The 22,720-nt window shown below is 47.6% G+C and overlaps 1 protein-coding gene across 1 annotated transcript in view; it reads right to left on the reverse strand.

Moving 5' to 3' along the window:
* The window catches only part of WNT7A (Wnt family member 7A), a 49,024-nt gene that overhangs the window by 16,904 nt on the left and 9,400 nt on the right, over positions 1-22,720 (reverse strand). Inside the window, exon 3 of the mRNA XM_009566985.2 lies at positions 15,985-16,256. Coding sequence (XP_009565280.1) covers positions 15,985-16,256 — 272 coding nt within the window. The remainder of the gene's footprint in view (positions 1-15,984; positions 16,257-22,720) is intronic.

Raw genomic sequence — 22,720 nt, forward strand, 5'->3', positions numbered from 1 at the left:
ACAAGGGATTTTTTTCCGTTTCTATCAAGCTTTTCAGATGATCTCAAAGCACTTCTACATTAGTTCTTCTGTACTGCCTTTATAAAAGCACAGTATTTGGCAGCTTAACTTCTTCTTTAACCCCTTTCGTCTAGAAAGAGCACCAGGTATCTTCATGTTTAATTCACAGAGCAACTTCTTTAAGCTTGAATCCTAATACCTAACATACTTTTCACAGCTCGGTAGATGATGCTGGAGATGTCCTGATGTCCTCTGCCTACCTACCATTCATTATGCAGCAAAGAGCACCTGAGCCACCTCAAACTCACTTCATTCCCTTCAGCCCTGCTATTTTGTGGAGATAACACAACCTAGACTGGAGCAGAGGCACCAAGCCCATTGCCAGAGAGGGTTGTCCCCTGGGTGAGATGTCACCACGCTGGCACATCCAGTGGCAGCTGCTCAGGCAAGTGATAGCTTTTCTTGTCATTAAGAGAAATTCCCATAACTCCTCGTGCTAATCAGCATGCAATTATTTCAGTTCTCATAAGGCAAAAACTTGATCACAATATACGTTTTGTGACCGTATTTCCACACGCTTTGTGTTTACACTGAAAACATTCACATTATCAGAAAGTCACAATTATAGTGTTAATTATAATATTCACATAAGAATAATTATCCCACAAAGGTGACTTTCGAATTAAGGCTTTTGCATTAGCTTTTTCTTCCTCTGGTTGCAGTTGAGACAATAGATCCATGTTTTCCAATAGCTTCCCCTTATCAGGACGTGATCCTACCAGCAGAGCCCATCTCTGCAGCCAAGCAGCTGCCAAGATCAGCACGCCCGTATCCAGGCCAAGAATTTTAACAAGGATCTCCTGGCCTCTTGTCAATGAAAATTTCCTCCCGTACAAGAGAAAGTGGAATTTCCTAATTTATAATGCCAGTGCAGGCTAAGCAAACCCCTCTGCCTCGCTGTCTTTCTTACCTGCCTTTCTCTGTTTCATTCTAACACGTATTTTTTTTGTCTTATGGGTGAGCAATCCCATACTGACAGAAATCCACCCTCCAGGTCCTGTAATATTGATCATCATATTGATGCACATGATTCGCCTCGGTCGGCTCACCTTCCAGAGCAGGCACAGCTGCTGCTTTTTATTAATGCATCAGCCTGTTTACTACTTAAAGATGAGTGAAGCAGCAACATCAAACAATACCACTGATGGTTCCTCTTTATGGAATCATAGAATGGTTTGGGTCAGAAGGGACCTTAAAACCCATCCAGTTCCACTCCCTGCCATGGGCAGGGACACCTCCCGCTGGATCCAGGTTGCTCAACGCCCCCTCCAGCTAGGCCTAGAGCTGATCCTCACAGAATCACGGTATCACAGGTTGGAAAGGACCTCTTGGATCATCAAGTCCAACATTCCTATCAACCACTAAACCATGTCCCTGAGCACCTCGTCTACCCATCTTTTAAATACCTCCAGGGATGGTGACTCCACCCCCTCCCTTGGCAGCCTCTGACAGGGCTCGATGACCCTTTCTGTGAAAATTTTTTTTCTGATATCCAGCCTGACCCTCCCCTAGCGCAGTTTGAGGCCATTCCCCCTTGTCCTGTCACTTGGGAGAAGAGCCCAGCTCCCTCCTCTCCACAGCCTCCTTTCAGGTAGTTGTAGAGAGCAATGAGGTTTCCCCTCAGCCTCCTCTTCTCCAGGCTAAACAACCCCAGCTCTCTCAGCCGCTCCTCGTAACCCTTGTTCTCCAGCCCCTCACCAGCTTCGTTGCTCTTCTCTGGACACGCTCCAGAGCCTCAACATCCTTCTTGTGGTGAGGGCCCCAGAACTGAACACAGTGCTCAAGGTGCAGTCTCACCCGTGCCGAGTCCAGGGACAGAATAACCTCCCTCGACCTGCTGGCCATGCTGTTTCTGATACAAGCCAAGATGCTATCAGCCTTCTTGGCCACCTGGGCAAACTGCTGGAAAATTTATTCCCCGGCCTCTTCCCCAGCTCCATCGCCCTCCTTCCGGACATGCTGCAGCAGCTCAATGTCTTTCTTGTACTGAGCAGTCCAAAACTGAACACAAGATTCAAGGTGCAGCCTCACCAGAACAGAATGTAGAGGGATGACCCCTTCACTGCTCCTGCTGGCCACACCATTGCTGATACAGGCCTGGATGCTGTTGGCCTTCTTGGCCACCTGGGCCACTGCTGGTTCAATTCACAAACAAAAAGTTAGCCATCTCCTGTAAGGCATGCTTCTGCAGGAGAACATCTCCACTGTTTACATTTCCTGGAGCTTTTCTTTTTTAACAAGCCTTTTGGACAAAAATTCTTTACTCCTTATTGAAACTATTTACACGTTAACTCTTGTGCCATCTCAATAGTTAATGGTTTCATGACTGCAGGGTTTCTGTAGCCAAAGATAACAGCATGTGCTATGACTCAATGAAAATCTCATGCGGGAATAACCCTGGAAGAGAATACATGGTTGTACTCTTCATTGTGTGTGGTCTACCATTTCATGTAAGATCTGGTGTGCTTAAGGCAAGGCAAGTTTTCCTTAGCGCAGGCCACCGGCTGATGCTATCAGGAGTACAAGCGAGAGATGTTGGCTTAGATATGATTTAGAGTCTGTGAGTACTGACACTTCTATTCTGTTGGTCCCAGGAGACCAAATGTAGGTACAGCTCACTTTTAAGGCTCAGAATCATTTCAATAATCCGTTCTAACACAAACTAATACTTGTGCCTTTTGGCACTAATTGGGCACACAGAGCCAAGCATCCTCTCTGCAATTACCTGAAACCCTTATCCTTCAATAGATCTGTTCTATGTTCTTCCAGTACCAAAACAGGCCCTGTTTGTGTCCTTGGACTAAAAGGTTCTTCTTCATTTAATCGATTTCTTTAATTGTTTACTTCAAAATACGTGGAAATTCTTTCCATTAAAGCTAGGGTCTGTTCCAGCCATACAGCAAATGCCAGCAATTATTGCCTTTCGTGAGTGGTCAGGGCTTCGTGACTTCAGAGTTTTCTGCCACCAAGTATCTAATAAAATGTTGGAACCAAACCATCTTTACCAAACTATTTCATCTTTACCAAAACATCTCTAGTCTCTTCTTAGCCCAAGAAATTGAGTTTGTTACTGACTCATCACTGAAAGGCTCTGGGAAATGCAGCTGGAGATGCTTTCAGCTCAGACCCTGCAGGTTTAGGCTGTAACTGCAGAAGATTCCCATTTCTGTTCCCTTTGACAGAGCGTGGGAGCAGAGATCATAGAATCACAGAATCATGGTTTGGGTTGGTAGATAAAGATCATCCAGTTCCAACCCCCTTGCCATGGGCAGCGACACCTCCCAGTGGATCACTAGGAATTAGGGCTGTTGTTCTTCAACATGAGAGAGACACTGGAGACTCTACCAAGCACCCCATTCAAAGGTGGTGAAAACAGTGGGAGAACTGAAATGCAACAATTTTTGTCTAGATGACATTCCATGTAGAGCACCAAGTGACAAGTATATGCCTTGTGGAAAAAGTTTCTGACCATCCAGAGAAAAAGACCAAATTAAACTATAATTCACAGCACAGGAAAGACATGGATCCATCAGAGCAAGGCCAGAGGAGGCCACAAGGGCTGGGGCTGATCAACATGGAAAAGAGAAGGCTCCAGTGAGACCTTAGAGCAGCTTCTAGTACTAAAAGGGGCTCCAGGAAAGCTGGGGAGGAGCTCTGGATCGGGAAAGGCAGCGACAAGATGAGGGGCAACAATTTTCAGCTGCAAGAGGGGAGACTGAGGTGAGATCTGAGGAAGAAATGTTTTGCTGTGAGGGTGGTGAGGCCCTGGCCCAGGTTGCCCAGAGCAGTGGTGGCTGCCCCATCCCTGGAGGCGTCCAAGTCCAAGTTGGATGGGGCTTGGAGCAACCGGATCCAGTGGGAGGTGTCCCTGCCCATGGCAGGGGGTGGGACTGGATGGGCTTTGCAGTTTGTTCCAACCCAAACAGTTCCATGATTCTATAAAATGTCAAAAAATGTGTGACCCATGGCTTCGCTGAGCTAATTAATTGTTGGAGTGATTACTTCAGTTATAAAAAGTGCATGATATTAAATTTGGAATTTGAGATCTGTCTTATTTATGAACAGAGCCTGGCCCTCAGTCCCAGCTCCTGTTGTCAGCAGCGTGACGGATTGGCAGCTCCAGTGATCACATACATGAAATGCATGTTTTTCTCATAATGCCAGAATCCTCTAAATGTGCGGCTGCAGGTAAACGATAGCATTTATCATTCCCTAATCTTCCGTGTAAATCAGGAATTCAGTTTTCAACCACATAAGATATAGGAGGGAGTTGAAAGCCAAAATACGAGTAGGACCATGCATCACAATTTCTGATTAGGTGAAACTGGAGGACAAGCGGAATGAAAATTCATTCTTGCGGATTACAGTTCTTGTGCAGTCCAATTCCCCCTCATAATTTAGACTAACATTAATGTTTGCTTTATCTTTCCTCTGGGCTATTGAGAAGATGCAGAGCTGGTCTGTCAAGTTTGGACTTGTTTTAAGACTATTATCTAAAAAAAGCAGAAAAGCCATAAAATAAGCCTTTGATCCTTTCAAATGCAAACAAAATGCTGTACGAGTGCAGAGGATGTATGGATTTATTCACACCTGGAAAATTATAGAATCATTAAGGTTGAAAAAGACCTCTAAGATCATCCAGTCTGATCATCAACACAATATCAACGTGCCCACTAAACTATGTCCTGAAGCATCATATCCACAGATTGTTTGAACACCTCCAGGGCTGGAGACTCCACCCCTGCCCTGGGTAGCCTCTGTGAGGGCTTCACCACTCTTGTCAATAAAGAAATTTTCCCTAATATCCAATCTAAACCTCCCCTGGTGCAACTTGAGGCCATTTCCTCTCATCCTATCAATTTTCATTTGGGAGAAAAGCCCAGCACCCACCTCACCACAACCTCCCTTCAGGAGCTGCAGAGAACCATGACGTCTCCCTTTGGCCTCCTCTTCTCCAGGCTAAACAGCCCCAAGGCTGTCAGCTGCTCCCAGAACCCCTGGGCTCCAGCCCCTTCCCCAGCTCCCTTCCCCTTCTCTGGACACACTCCAGCCCCTCAAGATCTTTCCTGTAGTGAACTCAGGATTCGAGGTGTGGCCTCATCAATGCTGAGTCCAGGGGGACAATCCTTTCCCTGTTCCTGCTGGCCACGCCATGGCTGATCCAAGCCAGAATATTTGGCCAGCAGATTCTTGTTGGGCACTGCAAACACTCAGGGGATTTTTGGAAGCACTCAGCTATGTCCTGTGCTCCCACCAACCTCAATGGGAGTTTTCCCATTCAGTGAGTTGGACTTCATCCATATTCAGTGCTTGGCCTTTCTGGAAATCCTGTTGCCCCTGAGAAAACTTGTGGTGATGAAGTTGCCAGGAAAGACTTTGTTGCCTTTAAGGCTCCTTTCCTAATTGCATTTAACTCCAGCTGTGGTGCCAGGCCCTGAGGCTGGAGAGCTTGGAGAGAAGAGAAGAGAAGGTACTTTGAGAAAGAGGGCTGGGAAACGCAGGGTGGGAGAAGACTGGGTTTATCTTCTATAACATGCCATAACTGGACCCGGGTCTGTAAGTGTACACTCTCTTTCTTTACCTGGACAGCCATGTCTGTCTGAGGTGTATCAGAAACACCTTTTACTTATTTGATCTGGTCACAGTAAGGTACGAGCCACATTTATAGACTTTCTCCTAAACCCTCTCCATCTGCCCAGTTGAATCTAGGCAAAACATTAGACAGTTTAATTAAGCGAGCTGGCTACCAGGGCATTCACAGAGGCGTATTTGGTGCACGTGACACCAGATTTCCTGGATGTTATGTGACGTTTTAGCAATGGAGACGCATGTTTGATTTAAGACTATCATTGTTTTTTGAGTAGAAGTGTCATGTGTTGCTTTGGCTGCTTTGGTGAGATCCCAGCTGGAGCCCTGCATTTGGTTCTGGAGTTCTCAGCGCAGGAGGGACATGAATCTGTTGGAGCGAGTCCAGAGGAGGCCACAGAGATGGTCCGAGGGCTGGAGCACCTCCTATATAAGGACAGGCTGAGAGAGTTGAGGTTGTTCAGCCTGGAGAAGAGAAGGCTGCTGGGAGACCTTAGAGCAGCTTCCAGTGCTGAAAGGGGCTCCAGGAAAGCTGGGGAGGGGCTCTTGATCAGGGAGGGCAGGGAGAGGATGAGAGAGAACAGTTTTGAGCTGAAAGAGGGGAGATTGAGATGAGATCTTAGGGAGAAATGTTTCGCTGTGAGGGTGGGGAGGCCCTGGCCCAGGTTGCCCAGAGCAGTGGTGGCTGCCCCATCCCTGGAGGTCTTCAAGGCCAGGTTGGATGGGGCTTGGAGCCCCTGATCCAGTGGGAGATGTCCCTGCCCATGGCAGGGGATGGAACTGGATGGGCTTTGAGGTCCCTTCCAACCCAACTGATTCTATGATTCTGGGATTCTTGTGATATTTTTAGCATGGTTACCTCCATCACTGTCCTCTTTATTCAGTGATGCCGCTGCTCTGCTCCATGTTGACAGGCCTCGCAACCTTATCGGTCAGAATCAGCAAGGGGCGCCTACCTGCCAACAGACTGAGCTCCACATCTTCCTATGGAATTGGACACATAGGAGACCTTTCCTGGGCTCTTATCATCCAGACAAGAAATCGTGGGAAGGGCTCAGTAAGTTGTGTGTTGCAGACACAGCACTGGGCCAAGTGTTGCGCTTGCTGCTCTTTAGTGCTCAACACATCTGTTGGCAACAGACGTCCAAGCAAGGGAGCAATAAGGGGAGCTGGATGTAAATGAACGAGGTTTTGAGCAAGCAGGCATCACAACTGGGTCTGCTTCTCCCTTCAGGATCCCTCACAGGAATTTGTAACTAGGAGGGGAAAGCTACTCCTGAAAAATGCTTTCCAGCCAAGAAAAGAAAAAAAAAATTGGAAAACCATTGGAAAACATGAAGTGCAATTGCAAGGGCACTGTTGAGTTCTGAACTCCAAAAAACATGCAGCTGTGCGGCTGATACTATAACATAACTTGATTGCCGGTGCCAGGAGGATCAGGGCAGCCTCACCCAGTTCTGTCCTACTCGACATGGGTCTCCTAGACCCTCTGGAGTCTAGGGTAATTTTCAGCATCTCCAGACACAGGCAGGATTTACACAGTGCCTGTGCAACCTGATGGAGCTGAGAGACAACTGAATACAGAGTTACATGCTTTTGGTTACCATTAACCAGTTGTGTCGCATGCAGAGATCGCTTAGGGCCAGATTAAAGCTGCTACATACATGTGGGAGGGACACTTTTTGCCCACCATGGGTCCTGTGTCCTCCTGGCACACCAAGGGTGTACTGCTATCACTGAGCTTTCCAGGCAGGATGCAGAGTCATAGAGTCATTAAAGTTGGAGAAGACCTCTAAGATCATCCAGTCCAACCATCAAGACCTCACCCCTGCTCATCTTCTGGAAACAGAGCTCCTACCGGGAGCTTCTGGACAGCTGGAGGCCCCCTGGAAGGTTGTGATCTTCCTCAGGCTGCAGCAGCGAGCCCTCAAGCTGTGCAGGCAGCTGAACTGAGCTGTGGGTGCAAGCAGGAACAGTGCCTTGTTTTCACATGCTTTGAGACTCAGCTCAGACAGATGTTAAATCTCCAGAATTTCACACCTATATTCAGAAAAATTACAAATGTGAAATTGTTTGGCTGTCTCTTTTTCTAGGCTTGTCTCTTTTCTAACAACACACTAGATGCTTACAGCCTTGAAGTGATTCACCTGCAAGGGCTTGTAGTCCAGCTAAGGGCTAGTTAAAGGGAGAGGTACTCTGGGTGAAGTAGAAAGAGCTGTCTCCTCTAGAGGACAGTGGTCTGGTGACTGCACACTGTGCGGGAAATGGAAGGAGTTCAGAAAAGTTGTATTGCAGCAATCTCCTTGTGAGGACAAAGATGCTAGTAGGTAAAAAGGGTGAGTGTCATAAGTCTAGGCTTTACAGAAGAGCTTGGGAGAACTCCTCAACTCCTTGCTTTCCAAATGCGTCAACGTTATTACAGTTTTCGCCAAAGGATAAAATACTAAACACTTCAGTCCATCGTGATCTCGTAGAATCATAGAATGTCCTGAGTTGGAAGGGACCCACAAGGATCATTGAGTTCAACTCCTGTCCCTGCACAGCACAACCCCAACATTCACACCATGGGGCTGAGGGCGTTGGCCAAAGGCTTCTGGAATATTGTCAGGCTCGGTGCTGTGACTGCTTCCCTGGGAGCTATTCCAGTGCTCCACCACCCTCTGGGGGAAGAACCTTTTCCTAATGTCCAATCTAACTGTCCCCTGGCACACCTTCTTGCCATTCCCTCAGGTCCTATCATTGATGGCCAGAGAGAAGAGCTCAGCACCTGCTCCTCCTCCTCTCCTTGTGAAGGGAGGACATGGTCTCCCCCCTTCACAAGGAGAGGAGGAGGAGACCATGACATGGTCTCCCCTCAGTCTCCTGTTCTCTAGGCTTAACAGATCAAGTAACTTTAGCCGCTCCTCACACTCTTCCCTTCTAAACCCTTCACCAACTCCATGCCCTCCCCTGGACACTCTCCAGTAGCTTCAGATCCTTTTTATACTACAGCACCCAAAACTGCCCACAAAACTGTGTGATCCACTTCAGCAAACACCTTCTGGTTTCTCCTAGCTTGGCTAGATATTTGCAGCAATTTTCTTAGGCACGTGCCACACTTGGCCTATGAGCCTCAGCGCTGAAAGGGAAAACCGAATTGCTACTGATTCAAAGGACGAAGCTACGTTGCAAAGTTAGTGCACCTAGGTGTGCCCCCAAAGAGAAGCGCTTGAATAAAAATCCACCTTGATGTGCTCTTGAATTGCAAAAGCCTTCTAATGCAGCCTGTGCCCGTGATTTATAACAATGACTCATAATATTGCATTATGCTTAATATGATGTAATGCTGATGCAAGATGCCATTCATGGAATTTCAATGTCACAGAGGAAAAAAAGAGAGGAGAGAGCAATCTGGTCATGGACCTTGCCGTGCTGTCAAAAGGAGATGTTTACAGCCAAAACACACAGAACCTTTCAGTACCTACTTTGCTGGGTTTTAGCAGGATAACTTGGAGAATAACATTTTTATTTCCCAGAGCATAAATAGCTCTCAGGCATAGGTTATTGTGTTACTTACAGTAATTTAATTAACTTTGTACTTGAAAAGACAAATTTGCTAACAGACAATTCAGTCTTGCAATTATAACCCTTCACATGGAAGTTTGCAGGGCAAATCAAGATTATGCCTTTAAATTAATGCAGGTTTTATCTCTCCCTCCTGACCCAGATGTTATGAATTCTCCTTCTGTTCTCCCTGTACTGCTTGCTTCTTCCTGCCGTGAATCAGCACTTCAGGAAACACTAATTCAAAGGAGAAAGACACCCTAAACTGTTTCTGGAGGTCAGAAATAGCTGTTCTCCAACAGGGTTGACAAATGATGCGAGGCTTCTTGGGCTGCTTGGGGCCAGTTTGGTAGGGCGTGTGCATCTCCTGCTTTGAACTCTGCCCCTTGGCCTCCAAGTAGCCTGGGAATTTGTGCCTCTGTGCTACAGAACTGGGTCTTGGTGGTTTGTCCCAAGGCAGAGAGAGAAACAAAGAGTTAGGGCCCTGTCCTTTAACTGTAAGGAAAGCCATGACTTGCTTCACCCCAGCAGTGGAGGCATCACTGGTGCTCATTCTCCAGGAACCATCGGCATCGCTGGCAGTGTGGGAGTGGCTGGAAAAGACGACTTTTCACACACACTGTGATCACACTCTCATGTGGGAGTGCTTTTTGCTGCATCCTGGGTGTGCACAAGAACATTTTTCAAGCCAGACTATTCAGCAAAGGGAATAGCAGCATGGATGTTCTCCACCTATGACCTCTAAAATCCTCCACATCTGACACAATCATTTTTCGTTTGCTTTTAGAACGAGCTGGCAGGTGCCCGTGCTATTGCTCTGGCAGTCAGTATTCAGTACTCTGAATTCAGTAGGTTTAGAGAGGCTCTCGGCGGCCCTGCAGGCAGCAGAGAGACGAGGAGAAACAAGACTATGAGAAGGTAGAAAGTCTTGAAAAGAGATCTCCAGAAAGTCTGAATTAGAACTGGTGGTCCTCTGTTGGTTTACACCATGCAGACCTACCGATGCTCAGTTTCCCTGGTAAGCCTGGCGGGGTGGAAGATCTGTCAGCTGTTGGTCTCTGGGATAGAACAGGTTAAACAGAAGAATAGAACAGTTTGGGTTGGAAGGGACTTTAAAGACCATCCAGTTCCAACCACCTGTCATGGGTAGGGACACCTTCCATTGGATCAGGTTGCTCAAAGCCTCATTCAATCCAGTCTTGAATACCTCCTAGTGATTCTTGAGAACAAAACTAGATAATAAGTATGATTTACTAGACTGCCTCTGGAATCACGTGCAGCTGGTGTCATCCTGAAGAAGGACCTTTTCACAGGTCATTTATGTGCACCCAAGGCAGTGAGCACAGCACACGGTGCAATTCCACACAAGACCAGAGAAGTAGAGAGGACTAACTTTTGTACAGCGTGGCAGTGCCTACAGGTGAAGATAACAAATCAATAAGAATTGAACAGCTAAGATCTTTTTAGAAGCTCAGTAGGTGCCAGTCTTATCTCCTAGATGCATAAATACCGTCAAAAACCTAGCCATGGACAAGTAAAAATAGACAGGAATTTTTAGCCCAGAGGAAAGCTGCCTAGAATTGCTTGTGTGGAGGTTGATAAGATCCATACTGCTCCAGAAAGGAGGGTACCACCATAAAACAAGAAAGCAGGGAGAAAGGGCTACGTGGTGAGAGACCTAGTTTGCCAAATACCCATAGTGGCCTCTCTCTGCCAATTTTCTTTAATTACCGTGATCTTTCACATGAGAGCAAAGCCTGAAATGCATCTCTCCAGCAAAAACATTGTTCGCTCCTTCTCTGCAGGACGGTGGAACAACATGCCTCATCTCAGCGGTGTTACTCGTTCTTTCCCCCGAAGATTTCAAACAGAGATTTGTTCGAACAAAGATCAGTAATTTTGCTCTGTAAGAGATGCAGGAAGAAGTGCAGGAATATCTGTAGATCAGAACAGTTCCTGAGCCTGCTGGAGAAATGGCAGATCGCCAGAGATAGGACACACCACCGTGCTCCTCGATAACAATGAGTAGAGCTGAATATTCCAGGCATCATCTTTTAGGACAGTAAATTATGCACATATACATGAGAAACACAGGAGCTCATGTCCTCAAGGGGAGGGTGCTCAATGCTTTATCTTCGCACAGGCCAGCTCCAGGACTGCTATCCCACCTCCTCTACCCTAAGCCCATACCTGGGTGACAGCAGATCCAGGAAGCACGACATGAGCTGGCAATGTGCAATCACAGCGCAGAAAGCCAACTGTAACCTGGGCTGCATGAGAAGTGAAACCAGCAGGCCAAGGGAGGGGATTCTGTGCCTCTCCTCTGCACTGGTGACACCCCACCTGGAGCCTTGTGTTAAGTTCTGGAGTCCTCAGCTCAGAAAATACATGGAGCTGTGGGAACGAGGAGGCCACGGAGATGATCTGAGGGCTGGAGCACCTCCATGTGAGGACAGGCTGAGAGAGTTGGGGTTGTGCTGGAGAAGAGAAGGCTCCAGGGAGACCTTAGGGCAGCTTCCAGAATGGAAAGGGGCTCCAGGAAAGGTGGGGAGGGGCTCTGGATGAGGGAGTGCAAGAGGGGAAATGGTTTTAAGCTGCAAGAGGGGAGATTGAGATGAGATCTTGGGAAGAAATGTTCTGCAGTGAGGGTGGTGAGGCCCTGGCCCAGGTTGCCCAGAGCAGTGGTGGCTGCCCCATCCCTGGAGTTCTTCAAGGCCAGGTTGGATGGGGCTTGGAGCAACCTGAACCAACCCATGGCAAAGACTGGAACTGGATGAGCTTTGAGGTCCCTGGCAATCCTACCCTTTCCATGATTCTATGAAATGCAAATTCTTTTTCCCTATACCTTTGAGCTTTGTATTTCAAGCAATTTTCTAAGACAGCAGCCAGTTCTGTCTATGGTTGCAGTCCTCTCTGGGCTCGTGGGTCATTTCTTGGGACTCCTTAGTGCCCTATCAAATAAAAGCAGATCTTTCAGTGAATTAATTTTCCCACAGATTCGAAACTCCTCTGCTATCTTCTATTTCTGTGGATTTGACCCTGTACCTGGCTTTTCATATGTGTCTTCACTATACCAGAAGCCAAGTACTAAAGGTACTGAACTTCTGAGCATTTGATTAGCAAATATTGATGGTGAGTCCTTGAGCTATCCTCAATATTCAGTGTTAATGTTGGTAGTGTTCTGAAGCACTGTGTTTGCACAGAGCCAGACACAGGTGTTTGGGGGACGAGGCAGAGTAAAAACCATAATCTAACCTATAAAATACTATGGTAGCATTAAATAAAAGCTAGGATTTTATTTGGGATGGAAATGGGTTTTCTTCATTGCCATCTCCTTGGCTCCAGAATAAGTGGCGACGTCTCAGAGCCTACAGGTAATTACAATGACAAAAATAGTACCCACAAATGAGCTGCTGTTCCCAACTTCCTTCTCCCATTTGCTTCGAAGTCACATGATGGTAACGCTACAATCTGCACGAACCCACATGAGTGCCAGCAGCGGAGAAGAGAAAAGAAAGAGCTGAGAAGCAGGATTCTGCCTTTGTTCTCAGCACTGGTGAGGCTGCACCTTAAATCTTGGGTTCAGTTTTTGGCCCCTCACTGCAAGAAAAACATTGAGGTCCTGGAGCACATCCAGCAAAGGGGAACGGAGCTGGGGAAGGGGCTGGAGAACAAGGGTTATGAGGAGCAGCTGAGGGAACTGGGGTTGTTTAGCCTGGAGAAAGGAGGCTGAGAGGAGACCTTATCACTGTCTAAAACTGCCTGAAAGGAGGTTGTAGAGAGGTGGGTGTTTGTCTCTTCTCCCGGGTGACAGGTGATAGGACAAGAGGGAATGGCTTTAAGCTGCATCAGGGCACGTTCAGCTTGGACATTAGGAAACAGTTCTTCACAGAAAGGGTTGTCGATCACTGGAACAGCTGCCCAGAGAGGTAGCTGATTCACCATCCCTGGAGGTGTTTAAAAGGCAGGTAGATGAGGTGCTTGAGGACATGATTTAATAGTGGACAGGTACAATTTGAGTTGGTGATCTTTTCCAACCTATAGATTCTATGAAACTGGGCACCCACAAATCCATGGACCCTGATGGGATGAACCCGCTAGTGCTGAGAGAGCTAGCGGACTATGCCCTCGTGGCCAAGAAGGCCAAGGGTATCTTTGAGTGCATAGAGAAGAGTGTGGCCAGCAGGACAAGGGAGATTGTCCTCCCCCTCTGCTCTGCCCTAAGGAAGTTGCATCTGGAGTCCCGTGTCCAGTTCTGGGCTCCGCAGCTCCGGAAAGATGAGGAGCCACTGGAGAGAGTCCAGTGGAGGTCAGGGAGATGATGAAGGTACTGGAGCACAGAATCACAGAATCACAGAATCACACAAGGTTGGAAAGGACCCATTGGATCATCGAGTCCAACCGTTCCTAACACTCCCTAAACCATGTCCCTAAGTACTTCATCCACCCGTTCCTTAAACACCTCCAGGGAAGGCGACTCGACCACCTCCCTGGGCAGCCTGTTCCAGTACCCAATGACTCTTACTGTGAAGAATTTTTTTCTGATATCCAACCTGAACCTCCCCTGACGGAGCTTCAGGCCATTCCCTCTTGTCCTGTCCCCTGTCACTTGGGAGAAGAGGCCAGCTCCCTCCTCTCCACAACCTCCTTTCAGGTAGTTGTAGAGAGTAATAAGGTCTCCCCTCAGCCTCCTCTTCTCAAGGCTAAACAACCCCAGCTCTCTCAGCCGCTCCTCATAAGACTTGTTCTCCAGCCCCCTCACCAGCTTTGTTGCTCTTCTCTGGACACGCTCCAGAGCCTCAACATCCTTCTTGTGGTGAGGGGCCCAGAACTGAACACAGTATTCGAGGTGCGGTCTCACCAGTGCCGAGTACAGAGGGAGAATAACCTCCCTGGACCTGCTGGTGACCCCATTTCTGATCCAAGCCAAGATGCCATTGGCCTTCTTGGCCACCTGGGCACACTGCTGGCTCATGTTCAGTCGGCTGTCAACCAGCACCCCCAGGTCCTTCTCTTCTGTGCAGCTCTCCAGCCATTCTTCCCCCAGTCTGTAGCGCTGCATAGGGTTGTTGTGCCCCAAGTGCAGGACCCGGCATTTGGTCTTGTTAAACCTCATCCCATTGGTCTCGGCCCAGCAGTCCTCTGTTCAGCCTCAAGAAGGGAAGTCTGAGAGGGGATCCTATCAATTCTGATCAGTATCTAAAGGGTGAAGGTCAGGAGGACGGGGCCCGACTCTGTTCAGTTGTGCATAGCAACAGGACAAGGGGCAATGGGCACAAACTGGAGTACAGGAAGTTCCACCTGAACATAAGAAAAACATCTTTCCTGTGACGGTGATGGAGCCCTGGAAACCCTGGATCAGGCTGCCCAGGGAGGTGTGGAGTCTCCTTCTCCAGAGAGATCCAAACACACCTGGACACTTTTCTGTGCAACTGCTGGAGGTGACATTGCTTTAGCAGGTGATTGGATGAGATGAGCTCCAGAGGGTCCTGCCAAATGCCACCATTCCGGCTTCTGTGAAAGCAGTGCTGGACTGTGCCTGCACACAGCTGTGTGGGAAGCACGCAGACGTCCCTGGTTATTCCTAGCTGGTTGCAATCAGAGCCCCTCCACAACTAAGCCTGTGCTGAGATACGCTTGGGAATGCCTGAGCTGCAAGAATCTGAAAAGCAGAGATCAGGCTGGGTCTTCCATCTGCAACGGCTGCCATGGACAATCAGAAAACTGGCAGAGTGCAGCAAATGGCCAGCAGGTCAAGGGAGGGGATTCTACCTCTCTGCTCTCATGAGACCTCACCTGGAGTCCAGTTCTGGAATCCCCAACATAAGAAAGTTATGGAACTGTTGGAACGGGTCCAGAGAAGGCCATGGAGATGATCTGAGGGCTGGAGGATCTGCTATAAGGACAGGCTGAGAGACTTGGGGTTGTTCAGCCCGGAGAAGAGTAGGCTGTGGGGAGAATTTAGAGCAGTACTGAAAGGGGGGTCGAGAAAAGCTGGGGAAGGGCTTTTTAGAAGGGCATTGAGTGATAGGATGAGGGGAAATGACTTTAAATTGGAAGGAGGAAGATTTAGATTAGACATTAGGAGGAAATTCTTCACTATGAGAGTGGTGAGGCCCTGGCCCAGGTTGCCCAGGAAAGCCTTGGCTGCCCCATCCCTGGAGGTGTTCAAGGCCAGGTTGGATGGGGCTTTGAGCAATCTGATGCAGTGGGAGGTGTCTCTGCCCATGGATAGGGGGTGGAACCGGATGAGCTTTGAGGTCCCTTCCAACCCAAACCATTCTATGAGATGGTGAAGGCAGCAGCCCTTGGGTGGTTAGTGCCCCGGGCCCCAGAAAAGCTGCTGAATTCCCGTCTTCCTGTGCACTGGTTCTGCAGGAGCTGCTTTCAGCTGCCTGGTCCTACAGAATGGAGAGGGAGCAGGAATCTTGCTGTGCAAAATGATAAACCCAGTGCACTCAACAGTTCAACAATGAGGCAGCCTGCGGTCTCTTTGCTAACGTGTTTTTCCCCTCATAGGAGTAGTCCTCCTACAAAGAGCAAAGTTAAACAGTTGGGTGAAAATGATCCATTTTCAAATGAGTGAGAAGTTCATGTCTGAACCTGATGAGACTCCCAGTAGCTGGCAAGTTTTTTATCGGAAGCACCATTTGACTTTCCATATAAAATATTTGTTTGCTTTTTTTCTTTATACAACTGTAAAGAGCACTAAAGCATGCTGTGGTTCTGCTCTGCACACAATCTAATCCCGTCGCCAGGCCCACGGAGGAGATGGACACATCTAGAGGGTCTTACCTTCCGCCCAGCCTCGTTGTTGTGCAGGTTCATGAGTGTTCTTGCGTTTTGCTTAATCTCCCGGGCATCCACAAAGACTTTGGCAAATCCTATTCCATATCTGATGTCAGCAGAGCAGCCTCCCCATTTCCAGCCTTCCTCTTTATGGTACTGTCCTTGTTTTTCTTTATCACAACCACAGTCACTCAGGTTACCCTGTGTACAGGCAGCGGTGATTGCATGTGCTACTCCAGCAGCAATGATGGCGTACGTGAATGCTGCTTCTCGGCTACCTGAAATTAAAACACTGCTGTAAGTACATGATACAACATAGAATCATAGAATGCTTTGGGTTGGAAGGGACCTCAAAGCCCACCCGGTTCCAACCCCCCTGTCATGGGCAGAGACATCTCCATCTGGCTCAGAGTGCTCAAAGCCTGATAGAATCACAGAATCATAGAACCATTTGGTTTGAAGAGACCTTTGAGATCAAGTCCAACCATCCCTGTCCAGTACTGAAACAGATTCCTGAGCGCCTCATCTACCTGTCTTTAAATCCCTCCAGGGATGGAGATTCAATCACCTCCCTGGGCAGCTGTTCCAGTGCCTGAGAACCCTTTCAGTGAAAAAATTTTTCGTGATGTCTAATCTGAACCTCCCCATCGCACCTTGCAGCCATTGCCTCTCATCCTATCCCCTGTCACTTGAGAGAAAGGCCCAAAACCCACCGTGCTACAACCTCCTTTCAGGGAGTTGTAGACAGTGATGAGGTCTCCCCTCAGCCTCCTTTTCTCCAGGCTAAACACCCTCAGTTCTTTCAGCCACCTCTTATAACCGTTGCTCTCCAGAACATTCCCCAGCTCAATTCCCCTTCTCCAGATATGCTCATTCATTCATAGAATCATAGAATCACTAGGTCGGAAAGGACCCACTGGATCATCGAGTCCAACCATTCCTAACACTCCCTAAACCATGTCCCTCAGCACTTCATCCACCCGTTCCTGAAACACCTCCAGGGAAGGCGACTCGACCACCTCCCTGGGCAGCCTCTGCCAGTGCCCAATGACTCTTTCTGTGAAGAATTTTTTTCTGATGTCCAGCCTGAACCTCCCCTGGTGGAGCTTCAGGCCATTCCCCCTTGTCCTGTCCCCTGTCACTTGGGAGAAGAGCCCAGCTCCCTCCTCTCCACAACCTCCTTTCAGGTAGTTGTAGAGAGCAATGAGGTCTCCCCTCAGCCTCCTCTTCTCCAGGCTAAACAACCCCAGCTCTCTCAGCCGCTCCTCGTAACCCTTGTTCTCCAGCCCCTCACCAGCTCCGTTGCTCTTCTCTGGACACGCTCCAGAGCCTCAACATCCTTCTTGTGGTGAGGGCCCCAGAACTGAACACAGTGCTCAAGGTGCAGTCTCACCCGTGCCGAGTACAGAGGGAGAATAATCTCCCTGACCTCCTGCTCCAGGACCTCAATATCCTTCTTGGAGTGAGGGTCCCAAAAGTGAACCCAAGATTCAAGGTGTGGCCTCATCAACACTGAGTACAAGGGAGGATCCCTTCCCTGCTCCTGCTGGCCACACCATGGCTGATCCAAGCCAGGATGCCACTGGGCCTCTCGCCCACCTGGGCCACTGCTGGCTCATGTTCAGCTGCTGCTGACCAGCACTCCCAGATCCTTCTCTGCCAGGCAGCTTTCCAGCCACTCCTCCCCAAGCCTGGAGCGTTGCATGGGGTTGTTGTGACCCAAGTGCAGGACCCAGTGCTTGGCCTGGTTGAAGCTCACACAATGGGCCTCAGCCATCGATCCACCTCTGCAGAACCTCTCTAACCTCCAGCAGATTAACACTTCCTCCCAGTTTCATGTCACCCAAAAACTGACTGAGAGTGCATTCGATCCTTTCATCCAAGTAGTTAATAAAGATATTGAACAGAACTGGACCCAGCACTGAGCCGTGGGGACACCACTTGTACCCATGGCTCCATCTGGAATTAACTCCATTTACCACCGTTCTTTGGGCCTGGCCATCCAACCATTTTTTTTATCCAGCAGAGGGTCATCTGCCCAGGCCAGTGGTAGACAGTTTCCCAAGCAGAACACTATGAGAAACTGTGTCAAAGGCTTTACTAAAGTCCAAATCCACTACATCCACAGCCTCCTCCAACCTGGCCTTGAAACCTGGGGACATTAGCTAGAAAAAGTTTCTGTGGTCTTCCTTCATCAGGCGGCTATTATTAGAAGTGCTGTAAATCTGCAGTCATAAGCAGATCTCTGCTCTTCTAAGTATTGATTTTTGTGAATGTTCACTCTCTAAATGATAGCTCTCCGTAAGGGAGTAGGAGACGAAGTATCATTGAGGTAACTTCCTATTTCCAGATGGTACAAGAAGCAGGAAACCTAAAATTTTTACAGCCAAAGAGTAGGTTGGCAAATGCTTTGGGTCAAAAAGAAAGAAAAAAAAAAAAAAAAAGAAAAAAAGAAATAGGTGGAATTGGGGGTGAAATTGCTAAAATATCCATAATCTATTTTTAAAAAATTCAGCTTAGAAATGGGATTTGACAATTCTACTCTAAAAGGTATTTTTACTCTCTTGTTACAAATCCTGTTCTGAAAATATTCTACCTGAACAGGAACATTTATTCACATTGTTGGTGTCACAGCGTTCAACACAGACATTCGTGCAAACTCAATGAAATAAATTTGGGGTTTAATTTCAAAATTTCCAGGATGGAAAAAACTCCTGGCCAGTTGCAGGTGCCACAACAAAAGCAAACAAACTTGTGAGGAAGTGGCTAAGTTGAGAATATTTTCGTAGAATCATAGAACCATGGAATGGTTTGGGTTGGAAGAGACCTCCTCGCAGCCTTCTCTTCTCCAGGCTGAACAACCCCAGCTCTCTCAGCCTGTCCTTGTATGGGAGGTGCTCCAGCCCTCAGATCATCATATTTTGTGCAATATGGCTATAATGCCAGGCTACTGTTTGTTAGGGGGTGATTCTCACTTTAAATCCAGGATTTAATTTATCTCTGAAACTTTCTTGCATTCCAGTGTGTGGACTTCCCAAATCAGAACCAGTTCTGCTGAGAAAGAACCTCTCCATGATTCTATATCGAACAGGCCTTTACAAATCCCTGGATCTCCCAGACTGAGAACCTGCCCCTACTCTTGTTTCTCTGATGGCAAGACGTACCTTTGCATCGATAGGATCAGGAACAGACTGCTAATTTGGAAAGGACAGATGGGAAGACCAGTTTCATTTCTCCAGACGCTCGCCAGTTAAGTTCTGGCAAGCCTTAACTGCTGGCAATAGTTAATTATACATGAAAGAAGCACATTGCTGCTCTTCATTGGATTTGACAAAAGCATAATCACTTGAGAAAGAAATCTCACCAGTATTTCATTCTCGGCTACATCCCTTTCACAAATTTGATCAAGATTTCTGCACTTGTCACTAAATGGTTCTTTTAATGAAAAATATTCATAGAATCATGGAATGGTTTGGGTTGGAAGGGCCCTCAAAGCCCATCCAGTTCCACCCCCCTTCCATGGTCAGAGACACCTCCCACTGGATCAGGTGCTCCGAGCCCCATCCAACCTGGCCTTGGACACCTCCAGGAGTGGGGCAGCCACCACTGCTCTGGGCAACCTGGGCCAGGGCCTCACCACCCTCAGAGCAAAACATTTCTTCTTCAGATCTCATCTCAATCTCCCTTCTTTCAGCTTAAAAGTTATCCCCCCTCATCCTATCCCTGATCAAGAGCCCCTCCCCAGCTTTTTCCCCATTCACTTCCTTATGGCAGTCAAGTAAAATGGAAAACGAGATGCCAGAGTCAAAATCTGTTCATAGGCAAATTCATTCCCTTTTATTAGCACAGGCAATATTCCCATGGACACTGCAGTGCACTCTGTTTATTAAGGAAGTATCTGACTTCCTCAAGGGATTTCTTGTTTCCCCTTATTTAAAAAAGGGAAAGTCATAAAATGTTAAATTTTTATGACTACGGACTTTGTGGACAGAATCATAGAATCACAGCATGGGTTGGGTTGGAAGGGCCCTTAAAGGTCACCAAGTTCCAACCCCCTTGCCATGGGCTTTCTGGAACACAAAGCTTTTTGTGAAGACTTGAATGTAGGCTAGACATCCCAAGCTTTATGCATCTTTGGAGTTGCGCTCTCAGTGGCTCTGTGAAGCTCTGTGATGAGACCAGAGGAGGTAGGTTGAAGTAGGGTCCCACTCCAGAGTGAATCCACCAGGATCAGCCAAGGTAATGGCAAATTTCTAATTCATCCACCAGTTTATTCTCATATAATCATAGACTCATTTAGTTGGACAAGACCTTTGAGCTCACTGAGTGCAACCGTACCTGTCCATTACTAATCAAGATCCCCAAGAACCTCGTTTGCCTGTCTTTGAAATCTCTCAAGGATTGGGGACTCCACCACCTCCCTGGGCAGCCGTTCCAGTGCCTGAGAACCATTTCAGTGAAGATATTTTTCCTATAATCCAACCTAAAGCTCTCCCAGTGCAGCTTGGGGATGTTTCCTCTCATCTTATCACTTCTCACTTGGGAGAAGAGCCCAGCACCCACCTCACCACAACCTCTTTTCTGGGAGCTGTAGAGGGTGATGAGGTCTCCCCTCAGCCTCCTCTTCTCCAGACTAAACAGCTCCAGGGCCCTCAGCCACTCCCAGGACCCCTGGGCTTCAGACCCTTCTCCAGCTCCGTTACCTTCTCTGGAGATGCTCCAGCCCCTCAAGGTCTTTCTTGTAGAAAGGGGCCCAAAACTGAACGCAGGATTCAAGGTGCGGCCTCATCAATGCTGACTACAGGGGAAGGATGACAATGCTCAACAATATCCTCACTACTTTAAGTTCAACACACTGAGAAACACACTGATCAACAGAGGAAGGTAGAAAAAGAAGTCCCAGTCTCTCCACTCTGAGGGGAGCAGTGCTTTACGCTAGATTTCTGTTTCGTGAAGCAGCAAATGGGACAGCATCAAAAAACAATTTTGAATTGAAATTTGCATCTGGGTCTGGTTCTCCTTTGGTTGTATCATCTCTGATCTAACAAGTTTTTTTCAAGATCTAAAATAAAAAACCACTGGGAGATGGTTTTAGCCTGATGAACTCAACGTTGTAAAGACTAAGCAGCTCGCTTGCTTCTTAGAGGGGAGAAAAATGCAATGTGGAGAATATAAAACCAGCACCACCAGAACCAGAATCCAAAGCCAAGCTTAATCGTAAAATATATTATACACATTAAGTTATTTTATACGTTTGTCTTTTCAGTGGGGGAAAGTTTAGCAGCTTTTGAATACTCAGAGTTAGGAGATCACAAAGTAAACAAGGCAAGTGTCTGGAGGAATTGATCCAGGTAGGAAGTCCCTTGGCACTTGCGCAGTATTGATGAAGTGCACGGGCTTGTCATGTCTGCATCAAACTAACCCTTTTTTCCATCAATGATTCACCTTTTTAAGCTTCACTGCCCTTGTCTGGCTCACAGAAATGTCAACATGCAGGGTAAGGGTAGGCTTAGGTCGGTTTGAGTCTCTCCTGTAACGGTGCTTTAGATACCAAAGCAGCGTAATGGGGGGTTGTAACCGATGGGATCACGCAAGAACATGAGGGTTTCTGCTGCTTGTAGATAACTGAAAGCACGTGGAGACACCTAATCCACAGTCTTCACCTTCTCTAGATGGCTTGAAAAATCAGACAGTGGCTGCAAGAGTGAACTGGGATGCTTTAAGCAGTGAGATCAAAGGGCTCTTTCAAAGAAGGTTTAAATGAAATGCACAGATCAGCATGAGCTTCTCTACCTCTCTCCTGAACAATCTTCTGCTAGAAGCACTGGGTGAAGACCCCTCTCCTTGCAGTCAGTTCCCACTGAATCAATCCTTACAGTGCAATTGGAATAAAATTGATACTGTTATAAAAATATTTGGGGAAAAAAAGTAAAAAATTAATTTAAAAATGCCTATAATGAACAGATCCATTGATTTTTGTGGACAACTGGTAAATCTAGATGCTGGATCAACTTCAGAGGGTTTGGGGAGGTTTTTCCAGCCAGTGGCATGCAAGGGTGCAAGTAAAAATACTTGTGATGAGTAAACTGGTGAAATTAAAAACCCCAGCTGCCTGAGACCTCCAGGAGTTGTGGAGCGACGTGTACAACAACTGTAAGCTGTCCTTTCAGCTCCCAAATGACACCTTCTTCTCATTGTGTCAAATAAGCGAAGGTTAAACGCACACACCACAGCTGAAAGCCAAGCACTAAAGGTTTCAGAAAAGGAGCTGACAGCCTTTCGGAGGTTGCTCTGGTCATTTACAAGGCATTTCTAACCATGGCAGCATTTCCAGGTAGAACCACCGCATTGCCACTAGCGATGGTCAAGCCCAGGGAGGAGAAGGAGCCAGCCCCTCTCCTGACCCACCAGCTCCACCACCAGTGTGGGCACTGACCTCTGCGTGGCTCTGCCACCCCCATCCAAACCTGGGGCTGCCCTCAGCCCAAACAAGTGCTTCAGTGACATGTGAACACATAGGCTTTTCTTCATGTATCAGACATAAATATTTCCCTGCTCTTTCTTTCTGGACTTCAACAAGGTACGCAGTGCGCTGCAGCTCCATTTGCTTGAATGGCAGATACTTTGGCATCTGTGGCTCCCAAGATTTCTGCAGGTCCGTTCTATTGATGCAAACCATCCTCTCAGGCATTGGAGTCCCATCATAGAATCATAGAATCACCAGGTTGGAAGGGACCCACTG

The sequence above is a fragment of the Cuculus canorus genome, chromosome 11 (genome assembly GCF_017976375.1).
Source record: "Cuculus canorus isolate bCucCan1 chromosome 11, bCucCan1.pri, whole genome shotgun sequence".
Classification (NCBI taxonomy): domain Eukaryota; kingdom Metazoa; phylum Chordata; class Aves; order Cuculiformes; family Cuculidae; genus Cuculus; species Cuculus canorus.